General features: G+C 44.0%; 1 protein-coding gene and 2 long non-coding RNA genes across 6 annotated transcripts; 2 read left to right on the forward strand and 1 right to left on the reverse strand.

Moving 5' to 3' along the window:
• Positions 1-639: 639 nt before the first annotated feature.
• Positions 640-15,442, reverse strand: CHRNA1 (cholinergic receptor nicotinic alpha 1 subunit). The gene is made up of 9 exons (XM_077154193.1): positions 15,301-15,442; positions 9,413-9,558; positions 9,275-9,319; positions 8,403-8,512; positions 6,173-6,368; positions 5,449-5,686; positions 2,373-2,596; positions 1,179-1,418; positions 640-893 (listed from the first exon to the last, which is right to left on the reverse strand). The coding sequence occupies exons 1-9, from the start codon at positions 15,341-15,343 to the stop codon at positions 762-764; spliced, it is 1,374 nt and encodes a 457-aa protein (XP_077010308.1). The 5' UTR covers positions 15,344-15,442; the 3' UTR covers positions 640-761.
• On the forward strand, positions 2,477-4,365 carry LOC143677782 (uncharacterized). The gene is made up of 2 exons (XR_013172869.1): positions 2,477-2,673; positions 3,660-4,365. It is a non-coding gene; the product is annotated as an uncharacterized LOC143677782 (long non-coding RNA).
• LOC143677781 (uncharacterized) lies at positions 5,386-8,553 on the forward strand. 4 transcript variants are annotated; one of them, XR_013172866.1, is made up of 4 exons: positions 5,386-5,557; positions 6,005-6,406; positions 7,386-7,508; positions 8,306-8,553. It is a non-coding gene; the product is annotated as an uncharacterized LOC143677781 (long non-coding RNA). The 4 variants fall into 4 exon arrangements; XR_013172865.1 differs by having other exon boundaries at positions 5,388-5,557; positions 6,005-6,401; XR_013172868.1 differs by lacking the exons at positions 7,386-7,508; positions 8,306-8,553 and adding an exon at positions 6,559-6,773 and having other exon boundaries at positions 5,393-5,557.
• Positions 15,443-21,561: the final 6,119 nt, after the last annotated feature.

The following is a 21,561-nucleotide window of genomic DNA, read 5'->3' on the forward strand; positions in this document are numbered from 1 at the left end:
AATCTCTGTTTTTCTACTTCCTAATTTGGGCAATGAGCTTAACCTCCCTGAGATTCAGTTTGCCCATTTGTGAAATAGGGACATTATGAAGATGCTGTGAGAGTCATGAGGATGAATAAAGCCATACACGAGAGTTGATTTTCACAGTGCCTGAGCCCCAGACTCAGCTCCTGGTAGGCTCTGTTTTCCCTCAAACTTTGTGCCTCAAATCAAGGTGTCATCTTTAGACCAGGAAATCCTTCTTTTACCTCCCAGTTCTAGAAATCTACTTCAAAATATGGGTTTTTGACGCAGTGTGCATTTTGGTGGCCATTCTGGAATTTATCTTGTTTCCTTTCTACTGCTTCCTATCTCTCCAAAGCAAATGCTTTATCTACTTGAGACTGGTAGATGGGGCTTTCATAAGAGGTACACAACTGGTTCGATGACAAAGCTAAGAATAGGCTCGCTCTTTTTTTTTTTTTTTTAAGTTACACTGGGCATATGCCCACTAAAGAGGAATACTTCTTTTAGTTTCATTAACTGTAAAAAGCTAACTCTCTAGGTTGGCACAGCAGGATTGAAGTGAGAAACAATGAGAAAACATTCTGAGGCCATACTTATGTAAACGTATATAAATGTAAACCATTATCATTAATAATAGATGCAGAAAATTTAATGGCTAATCAACAAAAGTGTGTCAAAGTGAACAAATCTTTCTTTCTTCTCCTCTTTTCTCTGTTCTTGGCAGGTCAAGAGCTAGGCTCAGCTCAGCTTTCTGCTCATCCTTGCTGATTCAATTCAATGAGCCGACCCGCAAACACAGCCAGGGTTCCAATGATACAGACCAGCATGAAGATTCCGAGGAGAACGTGGTCCATCACCATGGCCACATACTTCCATTCCTCAGCCGCCTGGGAGGGAGGAGATTGTTAGAACTTCTTGAACGCTCATGCTATGCAACATCAATGGGTCTTTCTATTTGCAGATCTCGAAGCCCTTAGCAACCACTGGCTGGTGTCATGACCTTTAATCTTTTGAATAGATGGTTCAGATTGTGATGACTTACTGAGGGGGTCATCAAAGGTCATTTTAGATGCCTCTCAAATGTCAACCTACCTGTCAAGCCAGACTCAGCTGTCTGAGCCCATGCATTTGATCATATAAAACAGGTGTGGATTTCCAGCCACGAAACTTACGTTATTGGATTCCTGGTCTGACTTCATGGTCTCTGCGATGTACTTAACACCCTCGATGGCACTCTTCACCTCTGGGTGTTTGATCAGGGGAGAATGGAAACCCATGGGTGGAGGCCCCGGCTTTCCAGAAATGTCAGAAATATCGATGTCTTCTGTAAAAATCTTTTTGTCTTGCTTGTCTCTGGATGGTCTTTTCATTGTGGAGAAAAACATGACATTTGGGATAGTGTCGATAAAAACCTAACATAAAAAGGAAATCCATGTATGAGAATTATTGCCAGAACAGGCATCAAATTCTGTTTTTGAACTAGCAACGCGACCTTGGGCAAGTCACTCCAGTTTTCTGGGCTCAGCCTCCTTCACTTTAAAATCTGAAGACTTACTAGGTTTTTGGTGATTCTGTAATGCAAGCAATTCGCCACAGGAGGGAGCTCAAGTGCCGCCCTCAGACCCAAAAGAAACCAATGGGGCTTAAGCTTCAGGACCCCGCAAAAGGCGCAGGCTTCTTCTTCGGAGACCCTAGCAGTGGGTTCTTAGTCCTGTGGTTAAAGACAGCTTCCCCATCCCCTCCAAAAAATGAAGCTTCCGGCCCCACAAAATAGCTAGATTTTCTTTTATTTCTTGTTCCTGAAATTCCTCACTGAACTCACTTTTTACAATCCAGCCCCTCCCCATCCCTTTCCATCTCGAGTCCTTTGTCTAGTTCTCAAAAGATGATTCGACCAGCAAAAAACAAAAACAAAAAAAGAAGCAAGGTGTTCGCAAACATGGAAGACGCAGAAAGAGAAATCTCAAGAATTTCACACCATTTGACTAAAAAGTCTAAGAATTCATCTTCTCTCATCAAAGATATTCTTTAAGTTTGAATTTGGGGTGGGGTTTGTTCAGTTAGTTTTTCTTCTTTCCCTGGGAACGCTACCCTACATGAGTTAACTATTCATCTCTCAAAAGAGCCCAAAGGGGCGGGCCACGGTGGCTCAGTGGCAGAGTTCTCGCCTGTCATGTTCGAAGACATTCCCGGTGCCTGCCCATGCAAAAAAAAAAAAAAGGCCAGTGTCTTCCCCAAATCCCTGACAGCCCAGAAAGGACTTTCAGTTCCTCAATACCCGCAAGCGTTTGGCTGCGATTCCCCAGGCCACCTTGAGGGGGTACCTGTGGGTGTCCTGAGCCGAGGGCGGGGCGCGCGGGGCTCACCTTGCGCACCCACTCGGGCATGACGTGCGTGCTGGGAGAGCGGTGGTGCGTGTTGATGACGATCACGGTGATGATGATGGACGCAATGACAAACACCATGGTGAACAGCATGTATTTCCCAATCAAGGGCACGGCGCTGGAGGTGGAAGGGATCAGCTCCACGATGACCAGCAGGAACACGGTCAAGGACAGTAAGACCGAGATGCTCAGAGTCATCTTCTCTCCTGGAAAGACAATGACAGGAAGTAACACAGCCACCTGCAGAAACCCAGGGGGTGACAGGAACGAGCACGGTTTCAAAGTAGGGCTCCAGTCTTGTGGATTCCCCCCACACACACACAGGAATTTCTGGTTGACCTTGGCACCTAGACTCTGCTAATACAGCAAGTGAAAAGCATATCCGTCAGAGGCTGTCCAGCAGGAAAGAGCTCCTTCATCTCACGCCAGGGAATTCTGTTTTTTTGGTAGAACCCAGGATAGGGAGGGTTCTGGGGTGGTGAGCTATGCCAGGGTAGCAGTTCTTCCTTCTGCAGCAGAACGTATTAAATTTCATGAAACTGAGCCAGAACCTTGCCTATTTGTTGCCCAGCAGATGGATGGGCAACCCAGAAGTACACATATGGTTTTCTCATAATGGGAACCAGTGGCAAGACCCAAAATGAGAAAAGCACAAAATCTGCAAAGTCAAGGAGTTCTCCCTGGCACCCCAAGTGATCTTTTGATACCAATGAGCTCAACCATGTTTTTCAGCTATGAGGAAGTCTGTCTCCTCACTTATTTCTTGTTTGTTTGTTTTTTCCCCCATACTAAGGGAACAGGGAGTCTTCATACATCCACCTCTTTTCTTCAGGCAGTACAATCTCAGGATGGTTGGGCAAGTAGGAAGGTCAGGAACAAAATGGCCTTAGGGTACTCTTTGTGTGGGAATTGACCTCTTAGAGTTAATAGAGAACCTCTGGAAAGGACTGTCCTTGGGCTGGTCTTGTGTTCTTGGGGCTCCCTTGGGTTGCCCTGCTTTCCAGTATGGAGTTTTTTCTTCTTTCTCTCCCCCTTTTTTTTTTAATAGTAGTAAAGTTTATATCACTTAAAATTGATCATTTAACCATTTTTAAGTGTGTAATTCAGGGGCATTAAGGACACTCTGAAGAGTGTCATCACAATTTCCAGAACTTTTTCAGGATGGAAATTTTTAACCAGTAAAGAATTTAACTACTCCCATTTGCTCTCTTGTTGACAATGTTTATCCTTAAAAAACTTCTTCCTTCCTGCTCCCATGGGCTAATGCAGCCCACAGATGTCTGTGTCCAGTGATTCCTGAGCTCATCCACTCGCCCTGGATAATGTCAGGGAAGCTTTCTGATGACAAGCCATTACAAGAAGCAGCTCTCAGATACCTAGCGTCATGCTCTGTGTGGAACCCCTGCTTGGATGATTACATGAGGTATAGCAACCCACCCAGATAAAACTTTCTAAGCATTTACCGAGCAAACCAGGAATGGTGGAGCCGATTTTCTGCCCTGATGAATGGGGCACCTGGGCATGCGTCACTTTCACATACAAGCACACCAAATTTAATTTCTTCCCCAAAGTCCTTTCTGAGTTTTCAAAACCAGTATCCTTCATTTCTGCAGCACCTTGGGCCAGCCACTGAAGATGCAAAGGTGAACATGATCCTTTTCTACCTTCAAGGAACTTACACTGTCTGAGATTGAAGCAAAATTATAAACCAAGGAGGAAAATAAAGATGTTAGAAATGAAATATATATAGGATATGGAGTGGCTGCAAAAAAAGAAATTGTCAGTTCTGCCTGGGTGATTAAGAAAGCCTTCACAGGGAGGTGATGAAGTGAAAAAGAAGACAAAGTTATAAATGTGATTATTTATCAAGTTACACTAACTTTCCTGATTAACAATAATAATAGAAAACATTTGTCAAGCACTACTGTGGTCATTGTTCTACATGCTTGGCAATAAATTAATCGTTTAATCTTTATGGCAACTCTGGCTCATTTCCATATCGCCTCGACTAGTGTTCCATATTCATTTAAAGATGCATCATTCTATTAAAAAGTTGAAAAAACATTTGCATGTGTGGTCATTTTTTTTAAAAATGAGTACAATCCGTAAACATACACTCAGTGGGCTGAAGCTGTTTCTGACAGTCTCTGCTGTGTCCCTGCCACGTAATAGCTGCTCAACCCATCTTGGGTGAATGAGTGATGAATAACCTTTATCCCTAAATTTAAACTAATTTTTTTAAAAATCACATTGATTTAATTTTCACCTGTCATACATTTGAGGACTGTCTGTATCATCTTTCTTTTTTCCCCTGTGTATCTGCCATAAATTGTTTATGAGCAGCGACTGGCTACAGGCTACATGTGCCCGTTCCCCCTCTTCTGTAGGGTTGTCAGAGTTTGGTGAAATGTCACAGATATGATTACCCACTAGCAGATTAAGTAAGTTGTCTTGGCTGTGTGAGGAAGAATCGCCTCTTTGGAGGTACAGGCTCATGTATAAAGATGCTGTTTTCTGGAAAACAGACATGCAAAAGTGACTTTCAAATGGAGAGCAGTGGGCAAGAGAGGCCAGACCCAGTTTAGTCAGTAGTGGGAGGGCAGCTTCTCTAGGGGCGGTGAGCAGGGGCAGGATCTGTGATAACAGCCCTCACCCCAGCCTGGGGCTGGGCACACAGCAGGTATTCAGGAAGGAGTTCTTGCCGCTTAATTCACTTTATTTATTTATTTTAGGGGTGCATGGGCGGGGTTCTCCCACACGGCAGCCAAGTATTCTATGGCTAATTCACATTAGCTCGAGCCGTTTATACGCATCTTCAGGGTCACGCTCAACTCTGCGCGTTCTGCGCGTCTCTTCCAGCCAGGAGCTCCACCCGCGGCGAGCTTGGCGGCTGTACGAGGTCGCTCAGTAACTGCGGGCAGTAAGTCTTCACGGGCTGCGTGATTTGGAGCTAGATGCCCATATTTGTCTGTTAGCGCACGAGTATTTCTGGTTTTCCCCAAAATAGTAGCATAAGACCCAGCAGCGTCACAGCAGCTGCCATGGCAACTGCACCTACCTGAGTCTGTGGGCAGGTAGAAAACCAGGCCGGTGAGGAAGGAGAAGAGCAGGCAGGGAACGATGACGTTGACGATGAAGTAGAGGGGCAGGCGCTGCATGACGAAGTGGTAGGTGATGTCCAGGTAGGGGGTGTTGGGGCAGCAGGCATAGAACACCCAGTGCTTCCAGCCCCGGGACTCCTTGATCACCCACTCCCCACTCTCCATGAAGTTGCTCAGGTCTGGCTGGTCGCTTTCCTGAGAAGACGGAATAAGATTTTGAAATCCCAGCCAAGACCCCCTGAGGAAGACAGGGTTTTGTATTCAGCTGCAGTAAGGCACCAGGTTCTAGCTCTGTCTTGTCTGTCACATAACCAGAAGGGATCCTGGGTCCCTTCTGCTTGGGGCCTTAGCTTCCTTTCTTATAAAATAAAGAGGGTTGGACTATTGAGAGTCTCCACTTTTGCTACCTATTCAAGGGCAGCTTTTAAAATTTAGTGATGCTCTAGCCTTAGCCTAGACTGATTAAATCAGAGTTCCTGGTACTGAACCTAAGCCATGGGTCTTTCATTTAAGGGCAGGTGGTTCATGTGTGCGGTGCATTCAGATTCTTCTCGACCATCTGACAACCATCAGACTAGAGAATCCCCAAACTTCTAACTGGTGCTGAGAGTCTGTGATGATAGAGGGCCCTGGAACCCTCTTTTCCTGAACCGGACCTCTTCCCACGGGGTCACAGCATACCGGGTTGATGGCCACCATTGTGCCATCATACGTCCACGTGCCCAGCTTCATGCTGCAATTCTGCTCATCAAAGGGAAAGTGGGTGACGATGATCTCACAGTAGCTTTTAAAGATGGCTGGAGGTGTCCACGTGATGTGCCCCGTGTGGTCCAGGAGCACTTTGGTGAACTTGACAATGGCAAAGTCACCGTCTGCACTATGATTGGGAAAAGAGACAACAAGGCTGCAGGTGAGGTGAGCCTTCAGTTCTGCTTGGGGACTCTAGGAGACAGCTGTTCATTAGTCAGGTGCTAATTATAGACGCTGTCTTTCCGGCAGTGTTGCTTTTTTCGCAATGTTCCCCAAATTTGTCTGATAATAAGACTCATTTTGGTGCTTTTTAAAAGAATACAGATTCCTGGTCACCACGTCAGCCTTGAATCAGAATATCTGGGGAAGAACCTGAGAATCTGCATTTTTAGAAGAAATAACAGATAACATGGATCCACTGCATCTCAGATTTTTCTTTCCAGTTTTTAGTAATATTGTGTTGTTGATCTCTATCTATCCTCTCCCTGAAATACTGTGAGGGTTAACTGGGGAAAAAAAAAAGAAATTTTTAAATGAAAATACCCTCACTGTCATTCTGTGCCAAGCACATTTAGGAAGGTGTCTATTGCTCTTTTAAATGGGATGGGGTCCCAAACTCAGATTCCTCCAGGGCCAGGCAGGGCAGGGATGAGTGAGGGGTGAAACTGTGAGGGATGTAGATGCCCCTCCTCTGAGGAAGGTGCCGCTGCTCAGCTCTGCCCACGCGGTCTCCATGGGAGCAAAGGCCCAATGTCACCAGATATTTGGATTCTTCAGGGGAAGCTGAAAATCCAGATTTTTAATGCAAAATTTCTAGAGATTTTAATATTGGATTTCTCTAAAGAAGCTAAGAAATTCAAATTTTAATGTGATATTTCAGATTTTCAAATGTCAGCAATGCTTTCGCATTAAAAAAAAAACAGTCATGGTAGGTGCTAAAAATTAGCAAGAAGCCACGTTTGCAGGCCTTATTCAGCAGATAGTTCAGGCTCTTCTAAACACCCCATGTTCAAGGGATTCGGTAGAAAGCAGGGCCTTAGAGTAAGTCTTAAATGGGTGGGCGGAGCCTGCCTTGGTGGTATTTGGGGTACTTAATATCAAACACTCAGCCTTTGCCTCATAACGCAAGAGATATTCTCCCCAGGAATTTTTCCAGAGTGGGACTCTATCCAGAAAACTATGCGGGCTTGGACACGACACACCCCACCCTTGGCTCAAAGAGCCCACAAAGGGCCATGGAATCATTGAATTCCTTCTCTGCAAGCAGGTAAAGCGGGGTTCCCTCCCCATCAGGGTGTTCCTGAGTGAGTCTGTCAAAGGACCAGAGGACTCTGATGGCTTCCCTCAGATTCTTACTGAACAAGAAACTTAACTAACCCAAGACACTGTACTGCATCAGAGTATCCGGAAGGTTGCACAAATGATTGGGTAATTTGGCTCAAGCTTGAATCCCAAGTATAATTGGAAAAGGCACTGTAGAAAATCAAAGTTGGCGAGGGGCCACCTTAAAGGGTATCATTTTCATTCAGGAACCCCGGTAGCTCTGCTCGAATGCACAGCCTGTTCTGCCGCAGACATGCGCTGTATAATGTCAAACTGTAAATCCTCTAAGGCCTGTGCGGACTGCTCCTGCCTGGGAAAGACGCTCTTTGAAATGAACATTCCCTGACAAATGAAGGGCATATGATAATGAACGTGTCATTAAATCGGAGTGTCTCGAATTGCATTATAGTTTCACAACATGCAGGCTGTCGCCGAGCCCGGCGAATGGGGACGCAGGCGTCCTGGCCGGCAGCGGCACCCCCATCCCGGGATGGCTGCAGGATGGGCGGGAGGTTGGGAGGTTCACATCTATCAAAAGGAAGGACATTTCATTCCAAGGAACTCAATTATCTGGAGTTTGGGTTCCTTGGATGGTTGCCACATACCCTTCAGGAGCTCTCAGGGATTAAATGTCCCCCACCCCACAGCCCTGATTCAATTTGGCTCCCATAATTGTTTCTATTCATAACATGAGACACCATATGGCAACCCTGTGTGTCAACTTGGCTTTTGGTTTTTCAGGGTTATTTAATGTTAACAGCAGCGAGAAGCAGATCGAGGCAGGCTGCCCCTCCCCGAGTGCCAGGGGCCACGGCCGCCCCCTGCCCGCGCTGCTTACTTATTATAGAGCACGAGGTCGGGCCGCCAGATCTTCTCCGAGGGAATGTGAATTTTTTTCACGCCGCCATAGTCATCTGGATTCCATTTTAGGTTGTAATCCACCCATTGCTGGAAACAAAGACATTGAGCCATTAAAAGACTGAAAGCAATTTTTAAATTCTGGGGTTCTCAAGGGCTCTGGTTGGGCATGGTCATTCAGACGTTGACAGAACTGAACTTAGTTTCAGAATTCAGCTTTCATTTTAGGAAGTAGTAACAGTGCATACTTCAGTAGCACCGGCCACGTGAAAGCGTTGCTCTGGGTGCTTTGTCTGTATTAGCTCAGTTCTCACAACAATCCGATGACCTCATTTTTTTTTTTTTTTTTTTTTTGCATGGGCAGTCACCAGGAATCGAACCTGGGTCTCGGACATGGCAGGGGAGAAATCTGCCACTGAGCCACCATCGCACCGCCCCATGACCCCATTTTACAGTTGAGGAAACAAAGATAGCCCCAAGGTCACACAGCCGGGAGGCGACAGGTCCCCCAGGCCACACTGCCTCCTGGGCGAGGAGAGCAGCCCTTGTGTGACCATATCCCTCCAACAGGCAATCCCATTAAAAAAAATTATTACATATTTCCTTATACTATAAAAAGAATATATGCCCAATGCAGCAAAGAATGATAACCCAGAAAAAGCCCAAAGTAAAAGTCCAAACAAAACAAAACAAAGCAAAAAAAAACCATGACTGGTAAATCCCACTGCCTCAAAACCTTCACTTTTCAACATTTTGGTTAGATCCCTGTTACCCAAACTGATTTCCTCTGGGGTCAGGTTAATTCTCAGGGTGAAGAAAAATAATATAGCTGCAACCGTGCAGCTGAGTTACCTGCTTCAGACGGACATTGGTTGTCACGATCTGATTTACTTCATCCTGCAAAAAGGTCAGGTGGCATGGTTAGGGGGTAGAGCAGGGAGCGGGGGGGTGGGGGGCGCCGCAGGGGAGCCCGGAGCCCTCGCGTCTCACCACGTTGATGAGCTGGATCAGCTGCAGGCCCACCGTGACCGCCACGGCCTGGTGGTGGTCTTCCACCGGCCGTACCACGCTGTTGTAGTCTTCAAATAGCTTTGCCACCAGGCGGGTCTCATGTTCGGAGCCCAGGACAAGGCCAGCTGAGACAGCAAACAACACACACGCGGTCAGATTCTGCTTCCCGCCCCCCCCCTGTCCCCCGTCCACTAGAATGAGCTGATGGAAAGCTGGCTAATGGAAGGCTCAGGGCCCACCACGCCGAAGGGCTCCCTAATGCACCTCTTATTGCCTTAAAATCCCTTGCAAGCACAGCTGCTGCTGTGGTCCCTTCCCGGGCAACAGGGGTGTGTGCCAGATTATCACAACGCTTGTGTTTTGGACTGGTGACATTCCTTAACACAGCCTCCGGCGGGGTAAGATTTGCTAGGAACACACACACTCTAGAAGGAAGTTTCACGCAAAAAGCTGGTCTCGGTATTTCAGAGTCACGTAATGATGTAATGAAATCTTGGACTGGTTGGTCTCAGTGTCATGATGCCAAGAACAGTCAAAAAAAGAAAGAAAGAAATGCTGGTTCTCATCCACTAGAAAGGCCATAATAAAAGAAACCGGAAAATAACAAGGGTTAGGCAAGATGTGGAGAAATTGGAACCCTCATATGGTGCTGGTAGAAAGGTAAAATGGTGCAGCCACTGTGGAAAACAGTTTGGCAGTTCCTCAAAAAGTTAAACATAGAATTACCACAAGATTTGACAATTCCAGTCCTAAATATATACCCAAAAGAACTGAAAACAGGTATTCACGCTAAAAACTGTACACGAATGTTCTTAGCAGCACAATTCACAATAGCCACAAGGTGGACACAACGCAAGTGTTTATCCCCAGATGAATGGATAAACAAATTGTGGTACAGCCATGCAATGGAAGACTCTTCCACGGGGGAGAAGAATGAAACACTGGCACGTGCTATGACACGGGATGTATCTAGAAAATACTATGCTCAGTGAAAGAAGTCGGATATAAAAGCCACATATTGTATGGCTCCATTTATATGAAATATCCAGCATAGGCAAATCCATAGAGACAGAAAGCAGATTAGTGGTTGCCAGGGCTGAGGGGAGGGGGGAAATGGGGAGTGACTGCTTTAATGGGTGTGGGGTTTCCATGTGAGGTGACGAAAATGTTCTGGTTGGTCATACAAAAGGTGGGCGCACTAAATGCCACTGAACAAGTACACTTTAAAGTGATTACGTGGTAAATTTTATATGATATATATTTTACCACAATAAAAAACCCAATGCTGGCATGTATGCACCCCACTTAAGATGTTAGAGTAGAAGGAAAATCATTTACTTTGTCGACTTGGGGCTCCTATTTGGAGCATGAGCGATTCCAAAGTACCTTTACATCTTCCTTCAGCTCTGAGAGCAATGTCATCCAATATTCAGTGTCCATGGCCCTTGTAGGTCCAATATGTTATTTTACCCTCTCTAGTCTCAGGTGAGGCAGGCAGACCTTCTTATCTGAGATTCAGAGAGGTTGGACGGCTTGTCCCGGACCCTGGGTTTGTCAGGACAGAACTCGCCTTAGAACCCTGCCGGGCACGCTGGGGGCTGGCGCCATTTTTTTTCCTTCTAACTGTAGGATTGTTTATTAGAGAAGTTGTACGTTTATAGAAAAATAATGTAGAAAATGCAGAGTTACCATATACCCCCGTAACCCCCTGTTATTAACACTGTGCATTAGCATGGAAACTTTGTTACAATTAATGAAAGAATATTATAATTGTACCATTAACTGCAATCCATGGTTTACATTAGGGTTCAATGTTTGTGTTGTACAGTCGTACTATTTTTAAATTTTTTATTCTAGTTATATATGTGTGTATATATATGTATATATATATATACAACCTAAAATTTCCCCCCTTAACCACATTAAAATATATATAATTCAGTGCTATTAATTATATTCACAGTGTTGTGCTAAGTGTTAAAATTGTGAGTGTGTTGTGGGCCGTCCCGGGACGGTCTCCAACGCCATGTACCATTATTTCTCTCAGAAAACGTGTTCTGAATTCCAACAAAGGTCTTACGAAGGCTCTCTGTAATTTAAGTCTTAACCCGGATCGGGGCTTGCCTGCCGAGGGCTGGGAGGGGAAGCAGGCACCGGATGCATTTGACCCGATCATGCAACCAGATCTCTTTCCGCAAGTTACATGCCGACTCCCTGAGCCAAGAAAGATTTAAAAATCGCACGAGGGAGGTGCTTTCCCTTTCTGTCCAGGAGTGCTAACCATCAAGATAGACTATTAATTTTCATTTTTTAGGGTGGGGGAGTGCATGGGCTGGGAATCCAACCCGGGTCTCCCACATGTCAGGCGAGCATTCTACCACTGACCTACCAGGCACCTTCCATTCCTCTTTTTTTTTTGCATCGGTAGACACCGGGAATCAAATCCATTCCTTTTTAAAATTAAATTTTTTCTCCTTAGGGCCTTTTTTAAGAGTTTGTCAAAATAATTAAGCAAAAACTCAATTACCTTTCCTATTTTTATTAACATATAGCTTGTTACGCACCGGACACCTTTCTAAGTGCTTTATATACTCTGTTTTCATCTGCACAGGGGGGAGAGGGAGGTATTATAATTGTCCCTCCTACAGATGAGGAAACTGAGGCCCAGAGAAGTTAAGTGACTTGCCCAAATTTTATAAATGGCGGAGCCATGGATTCAAACCGAGAGTCCAGCTCTCAGCCACTATTTTTCACCACTTTTCATTCAGAACTTTGGATCAGCTTGAAAGAAACCTCATTTTGCAATGAGTTGAAACTTTTTCTGAGAAAAAGGTGTGTGTTTTAATTAACCTGTAGAGTTTTATTAAAAGTCCTGAATTTGTATCATTTCATTTAATCCTTATAATGATCTTATGAAGTAAGTTTTTACCTTCACTTTCAGATGAAGTGAGATGCACTGAGGTGCAAAGAGTTGATTGATGCATTTGTACTTTCCCAGCTAATAGAGCGGGGGTTATAAACTGAGGCCGGCTGACGCCAGGGCCTGTGCTCTTTATTGCCTCCCTAAAGAAAAATGTACTATTTCCATCAGGATTTTTGAAGCATGAGATGTAGCTTAAATATCTTAATTATTACCTTCAACGACTCCATGTAGGGAACCCCTGACCTAGCATAGGTCTTTATTTCTATTTTCCCACAGGCTCCAAGGAGGTGCATGGTGCCCAGTCACTTGAGATTTTTGCAAAGCTTCCACACAGCATCTCCTTGAATGCACCTGTATTCCAGGTGGTGTGCTCTCCAAAGACCCAGTTTTTGCAGCTGGACCATCACCAGCCTCTGGTCCCCCCATGTCTTGTCTGTCCTGGACCTTCTCCACCCCACGGTTGGGGAACTGGCATGAATCAGTGAGACCCTTGGCTACCTTCAGGTCCTGGCAACTTGAAACAGAGTTTGAACCTATTTGTTTGGCATTGCCTTGGGCTGCTGATTTTTAAATGACTGTTTATTCCAGTTTGACAGGAAGAACATACTAGAAAGCAATGAACAGAGCAGATGGTGGACATTATATAGGAGGAAAAATATGCAGGCCAGCCCCATAGTCCACTAAGGGGATGCAGGGGGCTGGGAAACAGGCGCAGTCAGCATTGCAGAGATGGTCACTTCCTTCCCTCCCACCCTAGCCAACCAGCAATGGACCTTGCTCCTTCTGGAACAAAACCCTAAGGAATTTCCAAGGAGATCCTCATTTCTCAGAGATGACATTGGGATTATTGGCATTTTTTTCCTTTTATTCTCTCCAAAGCAGGGTAGAATGATAGAATGAGTATAGAAATCGGGATACTGTGATTCTCTTTCCAACTCTAATAAACTGGTCTGGAGAGTTGCACCATCCTTCATGGATTCAAGGAATCACAGCAAATATTTTCTTTATAAAGGTAGGATGTAAATAAACAAATAGTTGACAAATAAATAATATCAAATATCTCCTGCTTTAGCCAAATTATTTTGGTGATCTTTAATTAGATGATGGTGACATTGACTCATTCATCAAATTTGTACTGAGTATTTGCTGTGTGCAAAGCATCATTTTAGGAACTTTGAGATATTCAAAGGTGAACCTAACATGAATTCTGTCTTCCTAACTTTATAGAGATAGACGTTTTTCATTTTGTTTCATTTCATAAATGACTCTTTACAAGTCGGAATATGCCATAAGAAAGGTAGCAAAGAAATACTTGGGATCCTGGAGATTGAAGAGAAGGAAAGTTTGTGATGAAGAGGGCTACATAAATAGAACTGAGATATAAGCTGTGGGCTTAGGAAAGTGTCCATGATATGAATGAGAATTTTGCCCGGGAAGGATTGATTCTAAGTAGGGAAACTCAGCTACAATTTCAAAGTTGTTCTTGGTTCAATCTATATTTTTATGTGGACAGCAGCCCCCCAACCCCCACCCTGGGTTGGGCAAAAGGAATTTTGAACTGTTACCAATCATCTCGGGTAATTCTTATCTCAATCTGATGCTATTTCTACTAGCTTTGGTTATTTCTGACTGGGTTTGCTGACTATGTGCATAACAAACGGAGCCTTCAATGAACACATTCCAAAATTTATATCATCTTAGACAGAACAGTTCTTGTCTTGCAGCTTCAGTTTCCTGATAATAAAAAATTGAGGGTGTTGGACTGCCTGATCTATGAGCCCCCCCATGTGAACTGATACCAGCAAACTCTAGGTTTGATCTAAATACATATCATATACCTCAATAGCTTAATTTGATAGCTAAGCATGCATTCGTTGGAGGTCCTTGGTGTCCTAGATCACCTAAGTATTTTTATATGCAAGAATCTCATTTAAGAATTTTCTCTGAGTGTGGTTTTGGCAAACGCATACACACACATACCCTACCAGGCCAGCTTTGATTGGATCAAGTCCAAATTCCACAGGATATGTTTTATCCCAGTTTAATTTACTTCCCTTAACTCTGCTATTGAAAAAAATATTAATAATAAAGCTCATTACCTCTTTTGCCCCAAAGGCTCTGTTTGTCAAAGCAATTTTAGAGAAATCACAGAACGTCGTCTGCCCTGTCTCTCAGTCAGACGATATCACCAGTAAACTTTTATATTAAGCAATCAACAAATATCTCCTGTTTCTCTTTACCGGAAGTTTGGGATTCAGGCTAGTGTTTCAGCTGCTATGTTGTGAGACATTCCAGAGCTGAAAGCAGGCCAAGGGCTGAACAAGTTTTTATAGCTTCAATTCAAACATAAGCCTACATATAGCAATGTCCTTCAAAAAGGAGTAGGCAGAAATGCATTCAGATGGACTTAAAAAACAATTAAAGGTTTCAAAACTTATACAATATTTCATCTACATGGAGTGAGTTTAATTATGATTATTAATAGGTTTCTCTCCAGCACATGTAGCTGTCAATCAATCCTCTTCATTATCAGAATTCTCCTAGGGCAATGAAAGGACTTGTTAAATATATCATTTGCAATTATGTTACCACTTTAGGTCCCTATAGTTGTTCAGATAGGAGAGTAGCATCAGGACGGCAGAAGTGGGGCTGCGTTTATTCATATTGGATATTGGATGTCAGGCACCAAAGGATGGAGAGCCGATTTGGGGAGAGGCTACCTTGGAGCCTTTGGCCAGACAGCTCCTATTTTAATTGGGCAACACAAACCAAAATTCAGTATCCAAAAAGGCAAACAAACCCAAATCAAGAAGAAACTGACAGAGCAGGCTCTGGTTGATAAAGCCCTACCATTCTGTATTTCCACCAGAGAAGCCAGGCTTTGGTTTGCTGGCTTCTCGTGCTCCGGCCTCAAAGGAGGGCACCCCCGAACCCCAGCACTTACCCAAGCAGAAGCCAAGGAGCAGGGGGAGCGGCCGAGGCTCCATCGGCGGTGGGCGTTGGAGAGGACTGGTGGCAGAGCGAGCGGTGGCCTGCGTGGCTCGCTGACACTCTGGCAGGACGCTTGGCTGCTGGAGGGCTTGGGAAGCGAGTCTGCTCAGTGGAGCTATTGTTTTATGTCGCCACCTGTTTGCGGCAGTGACAGCTGGGCTGCCCTCAGCCCTGGCGCCCAGGGATCGCTGAGAGCCTCACACTATCTACAGGTGTGCCTCACTTTACACAATTGCTGTATCCTTGAAAAGCCGAGTGTGAACAGCATCTTACTTTAAATACTCTGTGAGTCGGGCAATAAACCAGAACCTCCTGTATCTGGGTTGGTTTGAGTAGGGTCTTAGGAGAGAGTCAGCTGTGTGTGTAAGACACTGATCACCCAGTTCACAAAGGTCCACATTCTACTGACATGAAAATTCATTTCCTCTGGTTCAGAGTCAGGCTGAGAGTGCCTGGGGCTTGGATGACCAAATGAACTTGAGAAGAGTGTGCTTGGTATTGAACCTGCTGCTGGGGGAAGTCCTGTGTTTGAATGGGTTTGGCTTTTAACAAAGACAGCTTCTTCCATAAAACTGGTTTTATTGGCTCCTTGAGTGGCAGTTCTAAGCCCTGTCTCTGTGTCAGGCAATGTCTACCCACAGTGGGCCATTAGCTGGAGCAAATTGCCCCACTTGTCCCATGCACCGTTATTTAAGTGAAACTCAGAGTAATTGAAAGGAAACGTGTCCCACTGTGCTCAGCAGCTGCTCCAGGTTGCTGCTTTCTCCGTCGTGTCTCTGCCCACTCACATCTCAGGGAAGCTGAGAGCACAGTGGTTCAGCTTTTCCATTCCTTTGTTTGAAAAAAAAAAATTCTAAGAAACAGCAAATAGTAATTTTTGGTCTGAGAAGTACTTTTACCCCCACTGGGCTTTTCATGGGGTTTGAGATGGATTTGTAGAAGGAAGCAGTTATTTTCCTTTTCCTTTTCCTTCCTTGCCTCATTTCCAAATTGAATCAGATGAAGACGTTCCCTCACCTCAGGCCCAAGGATGGTATGCTGTCATTTCTGTCCCCTATTTTGGTGGGCACAGATGATTAGAGAAGGGGGTTGGAGGGTGGAAGAGATCGCTGCAAGCTCACATGTGACTTTGCTAGGGACGTCTAGCCAGGAGACACGTCTCCTGCCCCCCCATGCCTACCCTTGCATCTAGATCGAGCCATGTGACTGAATTCCAGCCAAGGAAAAGTGATGAGGAGTTTTACGAGGCCCTCCTTCCTACAGCATTCTTGGATCCAGGATGTGGAAAGACCTGCCTCCTTCAGCACGTGGTTTCCAAGGTCGCCCTGGGGCCATGATCATTCCACCAGTCAGAAGGCCAGATGGGCATAGATGCCAGGGAAAGAGAGGAGTTAAAGACGATTTGAAGGATTTAGTTGCCAATACTTGAATTAGGGAGGACTGTGGATGGAGCAGGTTTAGGCTAGGTTAGAGTATATGGTGTTTAAAGCCACACATGGATAAAATAAAAAACTATAGACAGAGAAGAAAACTACCACTAAAAAGTTGGGAAGAAGAGGGGGCAGCAGCATAGAAGATGGAGAGGGAAGAGGTTCCGAGAGACTGTGAAGTTGTGGAAGGCAGGCGGAGGGCTTATGCAAGGAGGGGAGTGACGGCTGCTGCAGCCCTTGACAGGAGGACAGAAATTACCACAGGGTTCGGTAATACGGAGGCCACTGGGGAGCTTGACAAGTGGAAAACCCGACTGGCAAGGGTTTAAGAGGCAAGGAATTAGAGGAGCTTTACTGACATAGGTAAAGAAAGGAGGCAGCAGGTGGTAGAGAAGGGGAGTAAATACTCTAGAATTGTGTGTTTGTGTATGTGTTTAGGATGGGAGAGATAAAGGCATGTTTGTATGATGATCATATGCTCCAACAGGAAAGAACAAAAAAATTATTATTCAGTAGTGAGCTGACAAAATAACCATAAAAATATTTTTTAAATAGAATTTATTACATACACTTTTCTATAACTTGCAAAATATATAATAAACAGCTTCCTAGGCAACCAATGTGGCTCTAGAATTTCATTTTTAATGGCTACAGAATATCTTATTTTTTTGAGTGCACCATAATTTGATGAACCAATCTTTCAATCTCTTATTATTGGATACCTGGTTGGTTTCCTCTTTTCTTTTTTTTAACGTTTATTAAAAAATCCTGCAGTGGACATCCTTATACATATAAATTGGCCCAATTTTCTGATTGTCACCTTAGGCTACGCTCCTAAAAGTGGACTTGCTGGGTCAAAGAGGAAAAAAATTAAAACAGCTTAATGGATATTGAAAAGCACATATCTGCATTTCAGAATCAACCAAAGTCATTTAGACCTGCCCTTATCATGGTTATATTGTTCTATTATCCCCATCACAGTTGCGTACTGCTACATTTATTTGTGCCATTATCTGATTAACATCTGTCTCCCGGATTAGCCTGCAGAGAGAGCGTGTGATTTTTCTTACTTCTCTATCCCCGGCTGTTGGCCCAGAGTCTGGCACATAGTACACACTCAGGAAATAACTTTCCATGTGAATGAATAAATTGTGAGAGAGCGAAGAGCTTAATTCAGTGAGTAGGGTGGAAGATGCCGTTGTATAATGTCCTATGGAGATAAAGCAAGGTGTGCCTAGAACTCACCCCCAGTGCCATGCAGGCGACCGGGTATATAGTTCCAAAAGTATTTGTAATTAAATCATTAAACAAAGCACGAATGATGTGTGTCATGAAAAGACCACTTTCTTGTGTGGCTTAATACACGGAATACTCGTAGCTCTCCCCAAGGTTACTTCTTTAGAGAAAATAGTCTGTGCCAGCATTTCAGTATGGCTCCCAGTAGCTTCTCTACTTCTTAGCTGAAGCCTCCAGCATCCAGCATCGGGCGCTTGAGTCCACTGGCCACCAGGTGGCAACACACAATTATTAAAGCTGCAATGGAACTGAGGCCCTTTCCTGGACTGGGCAGCTCTCTGGTCTGTGCTGCCCTCAGGGCCCAGCTGGGGGATCTAACTGAAAGTCAGCCCAGCAAACCAGCCCAGCGGGTCTCCTGTCCTGGGGAGGGGAGGCTGCTAGGCTCATTTCCAGGGAAGCCTTGGCGCAGCAGTCTTCCTTCTGCGTGGAGAAATAGGGGCCAGCTCTCAGCCCCACAGAGAGTTCACCTCTGCTTCTCCACGTTTGCAGAGTTTGCAAGGCGGGGAATCCATACGGGACAGCTCAAGAGCCAAACGAAATGTATTTGAAAATCCGAACTCTTTGGGCTGTGAGATTTTATCCATTTCACATCAACTGATCTCCTCTGTTGTCTCAGCTTATCCGGAATGGTTGGCTTCTTTTTATTCTAGTGTTTACAGCTAGCAGTTTTCAGCACGGGGCAGTTCAGGCTGACAGTCTTGCAGTGGTTACTGCGTCTGTAATCACTGGATGGCATGCATGCTTCTAGGACCGGCAAGGCTGCTGCCCACTCACCAGGGCGCCCACGTGATCGCAGCGCAGTTTTTTTCGAGTGGCAGAATGGATTTCTCCCCATGTGGCTTCACTCTCTCCTTTTTTTTCTCTTTAAACTTATGGAGGGAAAAAAAATGAAACAAAAAAGAAAAAATAATAATAAACTTATGGAGACCCTGCTGTCTACCATTTAATGCTCACAGCAACCGCGGGTGTTTTGTATAACGTGTCCATACTCACTCAGGTCTAAGCAACAGCGCTTACCAGGATATGAATCAGGCATTTCTGATTCCAAAGATGGTGCTCCTTCCACTCCACTCATGGCTCAAATCATGCTCCAAGGACCCCCAAGAGGTGGTCACGAAAGAGGGGAAGGAAGAGAAATGAGATAATCTAATGGTGGTGCTCTTTGTCGTCCACTCTCATCTGGAACCACTGCATTTTGATTTAAAAAATGTGTGTGTGCATGTGTGCTGTGTGTGGTTTTGCTTGATCTTTCCTTTAAGAAAGGATTCCTAAGAGGAAAGTTGGAGAATTCTCTCACAGAATATATTCTCTCTCATGGTACAGTCGAATGCAGCTGACTTATGATAGAAGTAAGGTATTACAGGCTAGAAGACATTGTAAAGTTAACAGGAACTAAAGCCAGGCCTTGCTCACTGCAGCACCAGGTTCTAATCAGTTGATTAATTCAGAAATGTTTGACAGCAAAATTCTTCCACAACTGGCTCCTCATGTTCTCTGGAAGATACAAATTAGGAAAATGGGGTCTGATGCAAGATCTAATATATCCTACTCTTACCCCCTGCCTGCAACGACCAGTATATTTTGAACTTTTCCTTGTCACGCAGAAGTCTAGGTACTAGTCATTGGAAGGAAAACTAAAGAAGCTTGGGAGGTGAAATTGAATAAGGAAGAACTGAAGCAGAGAAAAGAGGGAGGCAGAGAGATAAGCCCCCGCTGGGGCATCTGGAGAGGTTATGGGAGATAGCAAGAGGGAGGAGGAAAGATGGGTTGCGAGATTGATAGTGAGAGAGAAGGCTCAACGTTATTTTAAAGAAGCTCTGTTGTATATTTAAGACACACACCCACCTTTGGCATTTTCTCAAAAGACAGAAAGATCTGAATTGTTTTCAGTTATTATCTTTCTGCAGGACTGGACCACTGCCAGGCTGGACCGCATAGAATCCTGGGCTTACATCAGTTATATAAGCAAACTTCAGTCTTTGCTGTGATTTGGTCCGAGCAGATCCATGAATGTTTTTCAGCTTTCATTTTGTCAGCTGTTGGAGCTTCTATTCTGAGAGGTGTTAACTGTTAACATTGTTATTCATTTGTGTTCCCTAAATAACTTTTAATTAGTTTTAATTTGGACCAAGAATGTTCTCCTGTTGATAGAGTGACAGGAATTAGCAAAAATAAAATTATTAGAGAACTCAGTTCAGAAAAAGCCTTGCACTAATATTATAGTATTTTATAACTTTTAGCAGAGACGCATAACTCAAATTTAATTTTTTTTTCATGTTTTTCTTCGCTGCAATAATTGCACTGGTAAAGACCTTACTTAAACATTATTTCATCTCTTATGAACTTTTCACAATGGAGTCTTCCTATTATTTTCCAGTGGAATTAATTGCATTGCTGCAAAATAAGCACTCAAATCAGTGATTATACTTAGTCCTTGAAATCTTCTGTCAAGAAGGATAATTATTAAATTCATTGCACAGGGAAAAATGATGACCAATAATGTTTTCACCTTAAAAAATGCCAAAGATTTCAGTTTGTCACAGCTCTCAGATAATCATAAAATGGGCAATACAAGAAATTTAGCAATAATATTGGAATATTTCATCAAATCCTACTCCTTTCTCCCTGTCCTGTAAGACAACGGTATTTGTTGTCCATAAACCATTAGTGCATGATCCTAAGAAATTCTTGTTTGTTGTTGTTGTTTTTGCATGGGCAGGCAGCTAGGAAATTCTTATATAGACCTTTGGTTTAGACAAATGTCAAGAACTAGTAACCTTGGGGAGAACCCTTTGTCTTTTCCAAGGTGAATAAAGCCTTCTGAATCCTTTTGGATAAAAGTCTGGCAAAGATCAAAGAGAATTCATGAAGGGTTTCTGATACATCAGGAAAATCTGCCTGTGAGGTCTCTGTTCTTGACTATAATCCAAACACAACTTAGTTTGGTCCAAAAACCTATACAATGATAAATGCACAAGTGAGTTTCTTTAGAGAAGCCTGTGATATGCAGGTAAATTAACAAGTGCAGTGATCAACTATGATATTGGTTTTATTTTCATTTTCATAATTTTCTTAAGTACTAGGTAATTTGGTCCTCGGATTTCTTAGCTAATTATGGATTAAGAGGATGGGCCTTGCGTGCTATTGCACAACTGACAGAATTATTTTGTATTCTGCAGTTCAATAAAAGAGTATAAAAGTGCTTGAAATTCTATGGCGTTCTACCTGCTCTTTTGTTACGGAGGCCAGGCAACAAATGAACACACCTGTAACAGCGCCATAATTTTCTAGCTAGAATTTAAAGATCAGCCAGCTAAGGTTGAATTCTATTCAAATGCTATTTCATTTGTCATACCGATTTTAGGTCCACTGGCCCTAAAGGACCATATTTAGGTCCATATGGCTCTGATCAGTACTATTTAAATTGTCCATTTCTATGGGTCCCTTCTGCGTGCTCTGACTCAATGCTTCAGGGGCATTAGTTTTAT

Source organism: Tamandua tetradactyla, chromosome 3, assembly GCF_023851605.1.
Source record: "Tamandua tetradactyla isolate mTamTet1 chromosome 3, mTamTet1.pri, whole genome shotgun sequence".
NCBI lineage: Eukaryota > Metazoa > Chordata > Mammalia > Pilosa > Myrmecophagidae > Tamandua > Tamandua tetradactyla.

What these genes read in the sequence shown, in the direction of transcription:
- CHRNA1 (XM_077154193.1), bottom strand. Translation starts at nt 15,343, where the DNA reads ATGGAGCCTCGGCCGCTCCCCCTGCTCCTTGGCTTCTGCTTGG. An exon ending in GACCTCGTGCTCTATAATAA is followed by an intron (nt 6,369 to 8,402) that starts GTAAGCAGCGCG and finishes TCCCAATCATAG; the next exon opens with TGCAGACGGTGACTTTGCCA. An exon ending in CTACCTGCCCACAGACTCAG is followed by an intron (nt 2,597 to 5,448) that starts GTAGGTGCAGTT and finishes TTGTCTTTCCAG; the next exon opens with GAGAGAAGATGACTCTGAGC.